The 16,122-nt window shown below is 45.9% G+C and overlaps 1 protein-coding gene across 1 annotated transcript in view; it reads right to left on the bottom strand.

Moving 5' to 3' along the window:
* Positions 1 to 481: 481 nt before the first annotated feature.
* The window catches only part of extl3 (exostosin like glycosyltransferase 3), a 42,904-nt gene continuing 27,263 nt past the window's right edge, over positions 482 to 16,122 (bottom strand). The window contains exons 2-6 of the mRNA XM_036985275.2: positions 9,306 to 11,922; positions 8,403 to 8,530; positions 6,935 to 7,079; positions 4,766 to 4,894; positions 482 to 4,114 (exon numbers count right to left, since the gene is read on the bottom strand). Coding sequence (XP_036841170.1) covers positions 3,905 to 4,114; positions 4,766 to 4,894; positions 6,935 to 7,079; positions 8,403 to 8,530; positions 9,306 to 11,447 — 2,754 coding nt within the window. The 5' untranslated portion in view covers positions 11,448 to 11,922 and the 3' untranslated portion in view covers positions 482 to 3,904. The remainder of the gene's footprint in view (positions 4,115 to 4,765; positions 4,895 to 6,934; positions 7,080 to 8,402; positions 8,531 to 9,305; positions 11,923 to 16,122) is intronic.

The raw sequence follows: 16,122 nt of genomic DNA, 5'->3' as shown, positions 1-16,122 counted from the left end.
CTGTGAAACATGTTTGATGGCTGCCATCGAGAAGCAGAGGTGAACACTAGAGTCTCGTACTAGCACCACACCCCGGCTTTACTGTTACAAGAACCCCCTCCTCCCTCGCTCTCCTGGCTGGAGATGAGGGGAGGAGTCTCATCTCTCCCTCTTGTGATGTTAGTGGCTCAGTGTTTAGTTCAGGCTTGCTGCCCGACGCCCCACACCCATTGGGTCAGGGTTTCTACCGTGTGCAGCCACACCTCGCAGCATGGAGTCATGGAGAGATGGGTGACATATTGCGCTGAGATCCACAGTATGCTGACTGAAGTAAATCCCCAGAGTCTAACTTCCAGTGTCATTGATGAAGCTGAACATGCTCATAGTGGCTAATAACGTGTGAGAATAGAGAGCGTCAGGAAATGCATGCCTACTTTTTCATTTCTGCGGTGAAAGGAGGAGACAGGGAGTTGGACGACAAAAGAACAACACGAGTCAGAGACACGCTTTAAACTAACGTTGAGATTTTAATTCCATGTCTGGCCTTCAACGGTTTGTTTTACCCTGCCATCAGTGGTCAGTCTGGTACAGAACAGGGCAGGCAGCAGTAGTTGCAGTTGGCAGGTAGCCTAGCCCAGGGTCCTATTCATTGGGGCACACTAGCAAACAGCTTTAAAGCGTTTTTTGATTTTAGATTTTTTTTTATTTTTTATGTATTGGACCAACTCCAGGTAGGGACTTCCTGTTTCAGTCTGTTTGGTGCCTAATGAACAAGACCCAGGGCTGGGTGTGTTGGGGGAAACAGTCCCATGAGCGCATAGTTTCAGAACACTTAAAACAGCTAGCTAGAGGAATGATTGGTGGCTTTTTCCTGGCCCTCTTTCTTCATCTGTTGACACTAGAAAAACCAGCTGTGTCATTGTCCGCCGAGGGGGAAAATGGGGAGGGGAGAGGTGGGACTTCCAAAGCACTGCATGAGACGTCACCCGAGTCGACCCCTCCCTGCCCCTGGAAATGTTAGGAGTGTGTCTGTCAGCCAGGTAATTTTTCAGACAGCATCTGGAGCTCAAACTCAAGCCACTGGTATGTGTGAGTGCACATTATTGCAAATGGGCTGACTGAGTCAGTCAAAAACAGGTTTGAGCACATACCCAGAATGTAGTGGTCTCAAAGACTTGATCTCAGATCAGTTTTGCTTTTCACCTCTTAAGGTCCAGGTTAGGATTGGCGTAGGCTAAAGATGATCCCTAGATCTGTGTTTTAGGGCGAGTTTTAAGTCGAGCTGTGAATGCCACCTGCTGGTTCTCGTTAGTGTTCTAATGAGGCCCCCCCACTGGGCACACACACTGGTTGAATCAAAGTTGTTTCCACGTCATTTCAATGAAAGGACTTTGAACCAATGTGGAATAGATGTTGAAGTGGACCAGTGATGCGTGGCCAGTCAGGTGAGGAGGTTCCGTTGACCAAGGTCACGTTTCATTTTATTACAGTCATCATTTCTATTCACAAAGTTAACCCCTTCAGAAGCAAGCCTTAGTATACCCATTTTATATATTCAATTCAATAAATATACAGACATCATGGGGACGATAATGCGGAGTTCCATAGTTTGAACTTCCCAGAATCAAATAGTTTCCTATTGCTGATCAACAGTGTCGTCACATCTCCTGAATCATCTCAAATAAAGGATCTAGTGTTACAGATGAGATCCTCAAGTCAAATCAATGGAATGAAGCCAGAAAAGGTCAAAGCATGTTAATTTATAAGGGCTGTATAGGCACTGTTATTTGAATTGGTGAGGGGGGAGTCAACTTTCTTTTCTTTTTTTTTTTTTTTAAGAGGGGGGAGTGGGGGGATGCTGTCTAAAATGGGTGAGGGGGTAAGGGTGTACCAGACCGCATCCTATTAACAAGCGTTCACATTGTGCACTCGTCAAAACATTGTGCTGTTTTTCAGCAGTTAAAATCGTACCTATTTGGCAAAGAAAACATTCATTGAGCATCAATCGTTACAAAATGAAACTTGAGGGACCGGACGTGGAGACACTGTACAGAGAAGCAGCTCATTTTGGAGGTTAATACTGAATGGAACTGTGATGATGATGAGGGATAGAAACACCAAAATAAGCTTGTTTTTCAGTTCCTTGCACTAAGGTCTGATATTTGTAGACTTGTTTCCCAAAATTGCCCAATTGAAACAATTATTAAATGTTTTGGGGCCAAGTCTTCCCCTAGGTACAGATCTGGGATCAGCTTCTCCTCCCCCAATCCTAACCTTAAAGGTCCAATGCAGCCATTTTTATCTCAATATCAAATCACTTCTGGGTAACAATTAAGTACCTTACTGTGATTCTTTTTGACCATTTTAATTGAAAACAAACAAAAATAGCTTCTTAGCAAAGAGCAGTGGTCTGAGCTGTTATTGGCAGAGAGGTCTGAAAGTCTTATTTACTGCCTGGTAATGTCACCAGGCCAAAACGCCCTCCCACCAAAACAGGCTGAATTGTCTGTCTTTTCAAACAGCTCTTACACTAAAGAAGGCGTCACCATTTTCAGAATTTCACAGTATTATTCCAACCTCACAGTGTGGAAATACATGATAAAACACAAAAATCAACGGTTTTGACTGCACTGGGCCTTTAACCATTGGTGGGGGAAATGCAAAACTGACCCAATATCAGAATCTAGGGGCAAGAGTTCACCCTCCTCCATTACTGAACACTTCATTAGAGGACTATATAGGAACGACTACCCCGTCATTTAACGCCGACCATTGATAGGTAGCCTAATACCACCAAGATCCAAAAAGTCACAAAAAGCCGTGTAAACGCTCAGTGACGGCTGGTGACAACCATTCTGAAAACAACAGGGCCTAGTAAGTGTTTCGGTCCAGCGTAAAACCATTGTAGTCTGCTTTTTTTCAGGGGAGGGGGTAAATATATAGAACTTGTGGCCTAAAAATCCTGTTCTTTAGTCTCCATCTGTAGTCATTGAGAGGCAGAGTGACAAACGGGACTCTGCCTGGAGTTAGCTCCGGTCTGCCCATAGAAACAAAATCTACTCTGAGAATGCCATGGTCTGAGGGGCTTTGCCCATTCTAGTAATTCTATTTCTATGGGTCTGCCAACGACAAGAGGGTCTTGTTGACTGATAATCCCACGTCGAGATTGAGATTTACAAAATTAAACACCACGTAAAAAAACAAACCAAAAAACAAGATCACCGAAAAAAAATACTTCTGCGACCATCAGTGCTTCTCTCGCCGTTTCATATACAAGAGTAGAGTATATAAATGTAAAATGAGTAAAAAAAATAATAAAATAAAGAAATGAGTGCAATGACAAACCGTATATGCCTTTGCCCCTTTGTTTCTCTCCCAAAAGGTTACATGTCTAGCTAGCGATTCAGGAGCTCAGGACCCACTGCGACAGTCCACTGTCTCTCGGTCTCGCTCTCCCTGTGTCAGTTTAAAACCAGTCGTTTACATTGTCAGTTTGAGTTTGGCTCTGAGAGTCAAGTTAAGTCCTTGGGTAGGCAGTGTTACCACCCCTCGTGCCCATAAAAAGTGGCGCAAAAAATTGAATCTGTAGTGGTTGCTGATAAAACACACAGATGACATGAGGACAGAAAACAAATGAAAAGGCTTTTTGATTGGCAGCGGCCCTTCTCTGCTTCCAGCCTATCAGGGGTTCCAGTAAAGGTGTGGGGGGGCGGCTCTGAGGGGGTTCAGCCAATTAACTGGAGAGGGTTGTTATTGTACATCCTAGATCCAATTCTTAGGTGTAGGCCCTCACCCCCAAACCTCCATCCATCCATCTCAGAACCAGCCCTCCCTTCTCCCTCTTCCGCCTTTCTTCTGTTTTGCCCGAGTTCCTCATTCTCTTGCTCCGTTCTGCCCAACTTCCTTAGCTGGGCCTAGCCCTGGGCTAGATGAACTTGAAGCACTTAGTCTTGTCGTGGGGCAGACGTGTCTTGAAGAGCACAGAGTCCACGCGGAACTGTGTGTAGAGTAAGGGCATGTAGCCGTACACCTTGACAAAGAAGTTGATGCACTTGTGGCGCTCGTGGAAGTGAGAGTCGTCGTGCGACAGGGCCTGCGGGCAGCCGGGGCAGCGGAAGGTCCAACGAGACGTCACCTAAGAGGGAGGAAATGGAAAGGGTGGTGTCTGTGTGTATCTAATCACAATGCTACAACCATTTTGATTGCTTTGTCGATACCATGAACATGTGGTCGTAAAATATGGCAGTGTGTGCCAATGAATACTGGGACAGAATACTTGCACAGAATTGAATACCGCGACACATATTACAGTGCATAAAATAAGGTTGACTCTTAGGGTTGATTCTCCAGGAAAAGGAAAGTCACTCATTGGTTATAGGAGGTTACTTCCCACCACATGCATTATTCACCTGCCTTATTCTTACCAGGGCCAACTTGCTGTCAAGTCACACACGCCATCGAAGCCTGTTATAATTCCTGAATGGAACACCTGGGAATATTCCAAGATTCCAGGTCCCAAAATTCCCCCAGGCTCGATTGGCATAATTAGTCCGCTAGCCATAAATATGTATATACTAGTATAAATGTCTTGCAAATAGATGTCGAGGAAAACGCAAGCGTAGGGCAACAATCCAATCTTGTTGTGCTCTGATTTATAATTTGCCACAGAATATTGAGCATGTCAGGTTGAGTAATGGTTGGCTAAGTGAGCAGAAATATAAATAAACAGTGACCGGGGGTGTGTGTGTCTTTTTGGAGTATACGTTTGTGTGTGCGCCCCACTGACCTTGATAGGGGGCTTTCGGGTGATGTGTGACACCAGGAAGTTCATGGCGATATCCTCGCAGTTGATGTACTCGTCCACCATGTCGCGGATGGCCTGAGGCATCACATACGAGTACAGGTACGCGTAGTACTGCAGCAGAGAGACAAAACATATGAGGGAATCAACCGGCATTCCGTTCATTAGAACACGCAATGTAAAAAAAAAAAAAGAAGAAAGTGTAACAGAAAATGAGCGAGTCCAGTGGACAAGTCATCCCTCTGTTTTTACGTTATTTTCTTCCGTTTGGTGCCTAATGAATATGGCCCAGGTACAATGAGGGTGAGACAGGTCAGACCAAAGAAAGTACAAGGAAGTCATGGAGAGGAGGGATGAGGGTGATGTATCTTATAGAAGACAGGTTTCGGGAAAGTATTCAGACCCCTTCCCTTTTTCATACGTTACAGCCTTATTTTAAAATGGATTAAATAAAACATTTTACTCTTCATTTCACACACAATACCCCATAATGACAAAGTGAAAACAGGTTTAAGATTTTTTTTTACATTTAATAAACCTAAAAAATAGAAATACCTTATTTACATAAGTATTCAGACCGTTTCCTATGATACTCGAAATTGAGCTCCGCTGCATCCTGTTTCCATTGATAATCCTTCAGATGTTTCTACAACTTGATTGGAGTCCACCTGTGGTAAATTCAATTGATTGGACATGATTTGGAAAGGCACACACCTGTCTAAATAAGGTTGCATAGTTGACAGTGCATTACAGAGCAAAAACCAAGCCATGAGGTCAAAGGAATTGTCCGTAGAGCACAGAGACAGGATTGTGTCGAGGCGCAGATCTGGAGAAGGGTACCACAATATTTCTGCAGCATTATAAGTCCCCAAGAACACAGTGGCCTCCATCATTCTTAAATGGAAGAAGTTTGGAACCACCGAGACTCTTTCTACAGCTGGCCACCCAGCCAGATTTAGCAATCGGGGGAGAAGGGCCTTGGTCAGGGAGGTGACCAAGAACCCGATGGTCACAATGACAGAGCTCCAGAGTTCCTCATTGGAGATGGGAGAACCATCCAGAAGGACAACTATCTCTGCAGAACTCCACCAATCAGGCCTTTCTGGTAGAGTGGCCAGTTCGGAAGCCACTCCTCAGTAAAAGGCACATGACAGCCAGCGTGGAGTTTGCCAAAAGGCACCTAGAGACTCTCAGACCATGAGAAACAAGATTTTCTGTTCTGAATGCCAAGCGTCACATCTGGAGGAAGCCTGGCACCATCCCTACGGTGAAGCATGGTGGTGGCAGCATCATGCTGTGGGGATGTCTTTCAGAAGCAGGGACTGGGAAAATAGTCAGGATTGAGGGAAAGATGAACGGAGCAAAGTACAGAGAGATCATTGATGAAAACCTGCTCCAGAGCACTCAGGACCTCAGACTGGGGCGAAAGTTCACCTTCCAACAGGACAACGATTCTAAGCACACAGCCAAGACAACGCAGGAGTGGCTTCGGGACAAGTCTCCGAGTGTCCTTGAGTGGCCCAGCCAGAGCCCAGACTTGAACCCAATCAAATATCTCTGGAGAGACCTGAAAATAGCTGTGCAGCGATGCTCACAATCCAACCGGACAGAGCTTGAGAGGATCTGCAGAGAAGAATGGGAGAAACTCCAAGTACAGATGCCAAGCTTTTAGCATCATACCCAAGAAGACTTGAGACTGTAATTGCTGCCAAAGGTGCTTCAGCAAAGTACTGAGTAAGGGGTCTGAATACTTATGTGATATTTCAGTTTTTTTTATATTAGCAGAAATGTCTAAAAACCTGTTTTTGCTTCAACATTATGCAGTATTGTGTGTAGATAAGGGAAAACTATTTAATCAATTTTAGAACAAGGCTGTAACGCACAACAAAATGTGGAAAAAAGTATTTCCGAATACACTGTATGATATAATAATATATGCCATTTAGCAGATGCTTTTATTCAAAGTGACTTGCAGTCGCCGATACACTTTACATTACGGGTGGTCCCGGGAATCAAACCCACTACCCTGGCGTTGCAAGCGCCATGCTCTACCACCTGAGCTACAGAGGACCACCGAACAGAGCTATGTGCAGCAGAGGTCAGGGCTCACGGGGTTGAAAGGCGTCACGACGGGGGAGGGAGGAGGGGGAGTACCTTGTGAAAGAAGGCGGCGCCCGTCAGCACCATGGACAGTTCACAGGAGTAGTTAGAGTTGTAGAGCCATGACTGGTGGTTGACGTCCCAGGCATGGAACCTCCCGGGGAAGCCCACAATGCGGTCCCTGGCCTCCCGCCACACCCTGATCCAAACAACCAAACCAAGAGAAACATGACGAAAAAGGCAGCAATATACTGGGGAGAATGAGCTGAGGAGAACTGCATCAAAATGCGACCATAATATATTCATATTGTATTGTACATGTAGGCCTATAAGGAAAATCATACAGCTGACAAAAAGGTCTCCACAGCTCGTCAGCGAGGACGGCAATCTACAAGGAGAAGAGATTAGTGTTCTGTTGTGAATAATTTGTGGACGTGCACACAGACGCACACGAGACTACAAGGACGTGCTCACTGATTGGGGAGTATCAACAGCTACATGCTGTTATCAGACGACACGCTCCTACTTCTGGAAATGAAAAATGCTTGGCACGTATAAGAGTATAACCCCTTCCCTTTGAGATCTAGTATATTCCCATTACACCCACGCTATAGAACGTCCCAGTGGGAATTTAGCCGTGGTTCTAGGTGAGGGAAAAATGATTACAGGATACTTCATGACAAATGACCCCATTCATACGGTGCCTGCCTGGACACGCTGCAAAAGTGGTAAAACCTGTGGACAATGCTGCAGTCGGGGATTTTGGGAAGCCGTTCAAATGGTCAAGAATCAATATTTACCCATTGATTCTTGAAGAATGTAACTTATCAATAAATGGCTTAGGGGGCAATGATCTATCTTTATCATAACCCAAAAATATAGGCCAAGGTTATATTTCTCCATTGTTTACAAACAACAAAGAATGGAAACAAAGTACGTATAGCTTCAAGATATGGTTTAAAAATATGAACAAACATGTCCCGTCTCGAGCGCCGTCTATGGATTTGAGAGGTGTTACAATCCCTAGCTCAGCTTTTTTCTCTCTCCTCTGTTTTGAATCCCACAATGTAGCTTTGCACATGGCCCTGATGTGATATTCAAGGTGAGGCAAGTCTAGTACTGTACGCTCATGTGGCGTTTGAAAGTCAACATGGTCCATTTCTCTCTTGTTGATCTGTCAGGGTCAGTTGCATTAGTGCCATGTTTTGGTTTATGCTCTGGTACTGAGCTGAAAATGCTTTTAAAATGTCAGCTTGCGTTTTTTCATTATATATATATATAAAGTATTATTTTCTATTTAATACTATATATATATATATATATATATATTTTTTTTTTTACTTTTGGAATAAGTGTCGATTCACACGATGCTTGTCGATATCTGTAGACAGATCATCGGTCTGCTGCGTTCCAAAGAAAAATGCATCTCTTTGAAAATCAATGAGGCACAAAACAAAGTACACTTTCTTTCTCCAAAGAGCTTTGGATCCAATGACTGGTCCCAGACTCCCCTCTAACTCACCTGAACCCAAACATAATCTCGTCATGGCGGAGGTGGGCGTCGTCGTCGATGGACAAGATGGCCTCCGTCTCCACGGCGTCCCAGGGCAGGAAGCGGTTGTTGAGGCTGTTCTTCTCCGTGCGCACCACCTGCAGGACAGGAGAAGTGTTAAATAGAAAATATTTGAGTATTTTCTTAATTAGTTCACTGTTAATACAATCCCAAGAATGTGTGCATGTCGGTAGTCAACTTGTCAAGATAGAGGACTTTGAATACAGAGCAAAAACAGTATGTTTTGCATCACTATCCATTTAATGTGGCATTTCACGAAAGTATAGCACAGGGTAATGGTCCAAACCACTCAGCCCCCCCCTTTCTCAACAGCTTTATCAGGCTAACCCATCGAACAAAAAACATGAAAGTATGGCATGATCTAATAGCATTCAATAGTTATGCGGTTTGTCAAATGCGTGGACCAATTAGGCTAGTCATTCAAGATCATTAAACTATCCTCCCATATCTCCCTACAGAGAGGGAATCTCTAAGGACAGTGTAATTGGGATACTTTGAGTATTCTGTTCAAGTTCCATTCTAAAAGACAGACCTATTCTGTGGACGTCACACTTTATATCAGCTGGTGTAATTTGTCCGGCTGCCCTGCAGAGTTGTAAGCGAAGCAGGGAGAGCAGATGAAATGAGTTTCAGCAGCTAGACCAATGTGCTTGAGTACACTCTCAGACACACACGGCCTTCCAAGACTGCTGCGCCACGACACAAGTTACACTATTTGCATTTCAGAATGGGGTAGGACGAGCAGGGCCTTTCAGATCACTCTCTCCCATTCAATCATATTGTTCAGTCTGAGCAGTGAGCACTAAGCAGCGGGGGCATGTTTTGTATTCAGCGGCGGTGGAAAGTACTCACCACGATGGGCAGGCCAATGTCTGGCCACAGCAGGTCGTCTGAAGGAGGCTTGGGGGAGTTCCACACCACCACCACCTTGTTGAGGTAGGGCAACCCGTTGAGCCTTTCCAGGGAGTTCATTAGCACCTCCTCCCTCTCGTAGGTCAGCATGACCACCGTGAACTGCTCCCGGGGCACGTTACCACCCAGCGCTGCCTGAAACTCCTTCCCCGAGCCCCCAGCACCGCCGCCAATGGGGCGGAAGCCCGTGCCCGAGCCCAGGAACTTGGCCTCCGAGGGCAGCACGGGGTCCAGCGGCGTGTGGGGGAACAGATGGAAAGGCCCCGGGGCACGGTTCCAGGTCTGGTAGGTGTTGGCTGACGTGTAGGTAAAGTTGCGGAGGAAGCGCGGCGAGGCGTAGGGTGGCTCCGTCTCCACGGGGCCCAGGTCCAGGTCACCGTTGTCGGCCAGGTTGGCGTCCGTGCCGGCCATCTTGCCTGCTTTGTGGGGGATCTCCTGGGCGGGCTCCTCGCGGATGGGTGCGGCAGGCACCTGGATGCTGGTCCGGACGCTGGCCAGGATGGTTCCCAGTACATTCTCCGAGGTGGAGAAGTAGGTCTCCCACAGGAAGCGGCCCTGTCGTCGCATGGCCAGCAGGTCGTTGTCTGATAGGCTGCGCAGCAGGAAATGCAGCTCGGTGATGCGGGGCTTAGGCACCATGATGGCTGCCTCGCTCCAGCGGATCAGCTCATGGTAGGGCAGCCTAGCGTGGTCCCCAAGCACCACAGGGATGGCCCCCACCTCTAGGGCTTCAAACAGCCTCATGCTACTGCCTGCAGAGGCCACCAGCTGACAGTCCCCAGGGGAGATGACCAGGGCAAAAGTGGAGGCCTTGAGGACCTCGAGCCGCTCCTCCCTCTCGCCACACAGAGCCCACTCGGTAGGCAGGCTGGGCCGCGGGCTCTTACAGGTGAACTCCACCAGCACCTGGTCCAGGCGGCTGTCCTGAACCGCCTTGAGCGTGCCGATGATGCGGTCATCGTAGTCGGCTGGCGCATCTCCCTCCATCTCCTCCTCAAAGGACTGGTGCGGTCCCTCCTGCAGGCTACTTCGCAGAGACTCCACCTTTTCGCCCTGGAAGGTGAACAGGTACTTCCTCTTGACGGGCACCTGGGGCGGCACCTCCAGGAAGTTGGGCTCAGAGAGGGCGTGGACCAGCGGGGACACCACCAAGTCAAAGCCCTCGCGGTACTGCTGCTCCAGGAAGGTAGACTGGGCCACTGCCGCTCGGCCCGTGCTCACATTGTACAGGAAGTTCTGCGTCATGGACTTCCTGGAAAGATGGACCAGGAGGTGGTTGTGTCCATCAGACCTCCAGTAGGGTAGAGCCTTCAGCTGCTTCTCCAGCTCCAAGGAAGCCGGGAGTGGGGAGGAGGGAGTCTCCTGCAGCTCCCCAACCAGCACCACATACAGACAGGCGATGCTGGGGTTGTTCGTCACATAGATGCTGCTCTTTACCGAGGTGGCGAAAGCCTGCTTGACCAATGGGTCCAGAGACTCGCCCCAGGGGTAGGAGGCCGTGTCATAGACGTACACAGGGAAGCCAGAGGTCAACGGGCAGCGGGCGTAGTCGAAGCAGGAGCGCAGGCGGCAGGCACGGGCAGACTTGGGCGGGGGCAGGCCTGGGTCATCCTTGTCAGGTAATAACCTCACGGGCAGAGAAAGCTTGGGCTGGTTCTGGGCCATCAGCTCTTTGTACGAGTGCTCCGTCTGGCTGATGACATTCTTCAGCTGCAGCAGGTCCTGCTTGGCACTGTCGATGCTCCGCTTGCACGCCTCGATGCGCAGGTTGAGCCGGGAGATCTCCCCGTTCAGCTCCTGACGCTTTGCCTCCAGCTGTAGCAGCTCCTCACTGACTGACTCACGGATGCGGCACAGGTCTTGCACGTGCTTGGTCTCGCACAGTTCGCCGCCAGGCCGCGGGCCGAAGATGCGCTTGTCGGGGCCGCCTGCCTCGTCGATGGTGGTGAGGTAGTAGTGGGCAATGAGTGGGAAGAAAACCAGGATGAAGAAGAGCATGAAGCTGAGCCAGGTGAGGCGTACGCGCCGCAGCAGCCACGGCTGGCCGCCGGGCCCCACCCCGCCACCGTTACGCTGCATCATGGGTTAGGGTCACTGGGCTTAGCTCAGCGCCGGAGTCTCTACTAGTCTACAGGGATCAGCAGCCATGGTGCAACCTCGTCAACATGGTGAAACAGTGAAGCCGCTAAACCATCATAATTGTTAAATCGACTTGTTTTGTCCTCATAAAATGTCATCTGAGTGGACTACCTGATCGTGGTTTTCCTTTTGGTATCAGATGTTGGGGACCTTTGTCTTGCTGGCATGCCATAGTTCAAACAAGTCCTTGCCATCGTTCCTCTTGTATGGTGTAGTTGTATTTCTGGCCTATGTGAGCAAACTGTCGGGTGGAGAGGAGCCCCTTCTGGTAAACGTTGGGGAGGAGGGCATGGCTGGTCACAGTCCTGCAGTGTGGCATCATGGGTCAGCTGCTACTGCCCTGGTTGTGCCCATTTCTTCTAGGTCCGTCAAAGAATGAAAGGCCTCCAAATTCTCCTCCAATGTTGAATAACAAGACCTGAAACCGATAAAGAGAAACTATGTCAAAATGATAATATTTAAGGTCACTTAGTTGGCATTCTTAGTATATCAGATTAAAAAGAAACATCCAGAAAAGTCCAGCCTTCACATCATAATCCAAATAAGAACCATACCAGAATTCTGATGATATCACGAGGATAAACATTCTTAACAATTCAAGTGTGTGCGTGACGTGACATATGTTTTAAGTTAACACAAAAATACATAATTTGAACATACATTTGAATGCAAATACAAACTAGCCAATATGAAAATGTATTTCCCCAAATAATGCTTATTTGATGGTTTAAACATGGTTGTGTTATCATGATGAGGAGTTTTTCCCCATGTCTCTCCACAAGCCTAAAACAGAGATCAGTAACCTATCTGATAAGCAGCACTGTGCGTACTGTATCAAAACCGCTGACACAAGGTTATGGTTCATAGTAACAGCATCTCATCCCTTTAGGCATCATCCTCATTAGGAACTAACGGTTTTCTCCTCTTTGCTGGCTTCCCCAGGCTAAATCACAAAGGAGACAGGTCTTCCTGTTGAACAGCTCATTTCTAAAAAGAGAGACTGCAGAATCACAATACGCTGTGTTGGAGGAAACAGTAACGACAAAGTTTTGGCTTTGCAATCAGCAGACCATTAGCAGATAAACCAAAGCGCTGATAGGAAAGACATACTGATTCAAATGGTAAGGGCAGCCAGGGACAGGAGGAGAGACCAAAAAGGACATATTGGGCATTTGTTCTCAAACAAGAGTCCTAATGCATCAGAAAATAATGAAAGTAGCCTATTCTCCAGCAGACCAAAGACAAAATAAAGGCATGGAACACAAACTAATCAATGCTGGTTCACACCAGTCTTGGACAAGGCGACAGAACACAAACAGGACAGAACTAGACTATCTAAAGGCCAGAGAGTACAGTGTCCTCACTGCTACATATTGGTAGATACGGCTTGTTTGGCTGAAGGCCTATCAACTAGGCCTGCACACTAAACCACAAACACTATGTTCCCCGATAGGACTAACATTACAGAATGGAGTTCAGAATGAGATTTCACACGGACACATAATATCACAAAATACAAAGTGTGAACAAGTACGTGTTTACCTTGGCAACAGACAAGGTTCAGTTGCAGATGAGCCATAAACTCACAGTCGTGACAAGTAGGCTGCACCATTCATCGGGCTACAGTGAGACCTAATCTGCAGAAGGGCCACTTTCACTGCTGTCCAATTATAACATGTTTGCCTGCCTGCTCGATTATAACACATAGATTACTAAAAGCCTTGTGACGATTTGGAGACTCAAGCATCCAGCATATGCATATTTCTCCGACTAATGGAGCATCTTGCAATATGGCCACACAGGTCTGCTCTCATTTTCCACACTGTACTGTAGCTATCAGGGGCTAGCCGCCTTAACACAGTGTGTGCCATTATGGCAGCAGTGGTCATCAGCACAGCGCCCAGTAGGTCAGCTCCAAAGTGGTACTGTGTCACATGACGTCATCTCTGCCTGCTGGCCCTTGCACCTCTGAGGTGCCACTGGGAGACAGAAAGAGGTGCTGGCACTCGAACCCTCTAGGTGCCACTGGGAGACCCGAGAGAGTGCCTATCAGGAGCCTCCGATTAATTGCTGCGGGGCTGGGATGCAAATCTACAGTGTAATGGGAGGTAGATGCTGCAGCCTCTCGGGGAGAAAGCAATGCCACATCTAATCTGGGGCCATAAACACACCGACTAGAGCCCCAGCTCGTGTTAGCCTTTGGGTGAAACAGTCTCCTCTACAACGGCAGGACTTCGGTAATCCTCAGAGTGCATAGTCTTTACTCTGTACCACAGAGTTTAATTTAATCTGTAGAGCATGGATGTGGAACACACAAACATCCACGCCAGTGTTTCCTATGGAAAGGGGCGGGGGGGTGTCACGGAGTAGATGGATTTCTACGGTCCAGTAGGACTGAGAAGCTCAGTTCTGGTGACCATTTAAAAGGACATTCTAACAAAAATATGTTAAAATAAATTATGCTGACACCCTCTAAAATAAAATTTCCACACTGAGAAATGAGCCCAATAACATATTGGTAAACTTTGCATGGCCCATATTATTAGGCATGTTATTAGCACAAGAATTGCAGTGTTTTATTTAGAATTGCATACTTGAATATGAGTTTACCTCTCAGATTGGAAGTATTGTGTAGGAAAGGTCATGACTTCACAATTTTAATGACCGAAAATGTATGAATTCAGTATATTGTAAGTTGTTCTGGATATTGTCTAGGTCTGGCCTGCAGTGCCTTCAGAAAGTATTCTTACTTCTTGACTTTTTTTGTTGTTACTGCCTGAATTCAAAATGGCCTAAATATATATATTTTTTTACCTCACCCATCTACACACAAAACTCCATAATGACAAAGGGAAAACACGTTTAGAAATTTGGGGAAATGTATTAAAAAAATGTAATTGCAGAAATCTAATTTACATAAGTATTCACACACCTGAGTCAATCCTTTGTAGAAGCACCTTTGGCGGCGATTACAGATTAGTCTTATTGGGTAAGTCTCCAAGCGCATTGCACACGTGGATTGTACAATATTTCTCCATTATTTATTTTTGTTCCATCTAAAAGCTCTGTCAAGTTGATTGTTGATCATTACTAGACAGCCATTTTCAAGTCTTGCCCTAGATTTTCAAGCCGATTTAGGTCAAAACTGTAACTAGGCCACTCAGAAACATTCAATGTTGTCTTGGTAAGCAACTCCAGTGTAGATTTGGCCTTGTGTTTCAGTTTATTGTCCTGCTGAAAGGTAAATTTGCCTCCCGGTGTCTGTTCTAAAGCAGACAACCAGGTTTTCCAATAGGAAGTTGTCTCTGCTTATTGCCGTATTCCATTTATTTTTATCTCCCCAAAAACTCCCTAGTCCGTGCCCGATTTCAAGCATACCTGTTACATGATGCAGCCACCATGCTTGAAAATACTTAGTGATGTGTTGGACTTGCCTCAAATGTAACGCTTTGTATTCAGGACAAAAAAAAATGCATTTCTTTGCCACATTTTTTGCAGTATTACTTTATTAGTCACTTAAAAATCATGTTAAAACACTATTATTGCACGCAGTGAGCCCATGCAACATACAATACTTTTTAAGCACATATTTACACCTGAACTTATTTAGGCTTGCCATAACAAAAGGGGTTGAATACTTAAATACATCGGAAATGTCTTGAGTCAACGAGGGGCTATGCGTTCTCTGGAAAATAATGAACGACGTGGAAGGTGTGTTCCACAACACGCTAGCGGAGAGGAACTGACCTTCCAGGGAGTTGCATTGTTTTCCAGAGAAAGCACAGAACCCTGAGTTGATTATCCCTTTTATACCATGGCTATAATTTAACACATTTGCTGCTAGAAATGTGTCCATTTGCCAATATAATTGCATTAAACATCCACTGAAGTAGCTTGCAATTGTACTAGATAGCTACAGTAGGCGCCTTCGTAACCAAACCGACTTGCTAGTTTAGCTAACCAAACCATCGGTCCTAGCTTGCTTTTATGAAAATCAAATTCAACAATACCAATAATGTTTTCAATTCGACTTTTTCTTTGAAAAGCAGCTCAAACATAGAACATGAAAAAATTAACTATAGACATTGAATTCTACCGTGCTGATATACTGTGCATTATAATCAGAAATGAGTATTCAACATGACATGGTATAAGAATTGAATATATTTTTAATTCAGGCTGTAACAAAATGAGAGAAAAGTAAAGGAAAGTGATGAACTGTACACGATCAGGACTAAGAGAACTACTAAGACAACAAACCTGTTAACATTTAAACTTATTCTCTTGAGATGAGTCTTATTTACAGTTGTACTGCAAGATATGAATTTCCACAATGTATGTTTTTCAAATTATGTATTTTATTAAAACAGAACAATTTAAGGTTTCGATTTTTTTTCAGGTTTCCCCGTTCTCACTCTGAAAAATCACAAGTCCACAGCAATGCTTAAACCGCATCAGGAGACCACTTTTGAGGTCTGGGAAGAATCTAGAGGAATTTTGGGTGTAGTTACTGTTTATTTGAAGTGCTCACCTAGCTGTTTTTGTAGTGCACACGTGATGGTAGAGTTTGCAAAACAAATTCAAACAATTAGCATATCATTCTGCCAGGGAAGCATAA

The sequence above is a fragment of the Oncorhynchus mykiss genome, chromosome 8, assembly GCF_057628025.1.
Source record: "Oncorhynchus mykiss isolate SJ-2025 chromosome 8, ASM5762802v1, whole genome shotgun sequence".
In the NCBI taxonomy this organism is placed as follows: Eukaryota; Metazoa; Chordata; class Actinopteri; order Salmoniformes; family Salmonidae; genus Oncorhynchus; species Oncorhynchus mykiss.
Note: the sequence above shows the minus strand (reverse complement) of the source record. Positions and strands in the feature narration are given on the sequence as shown.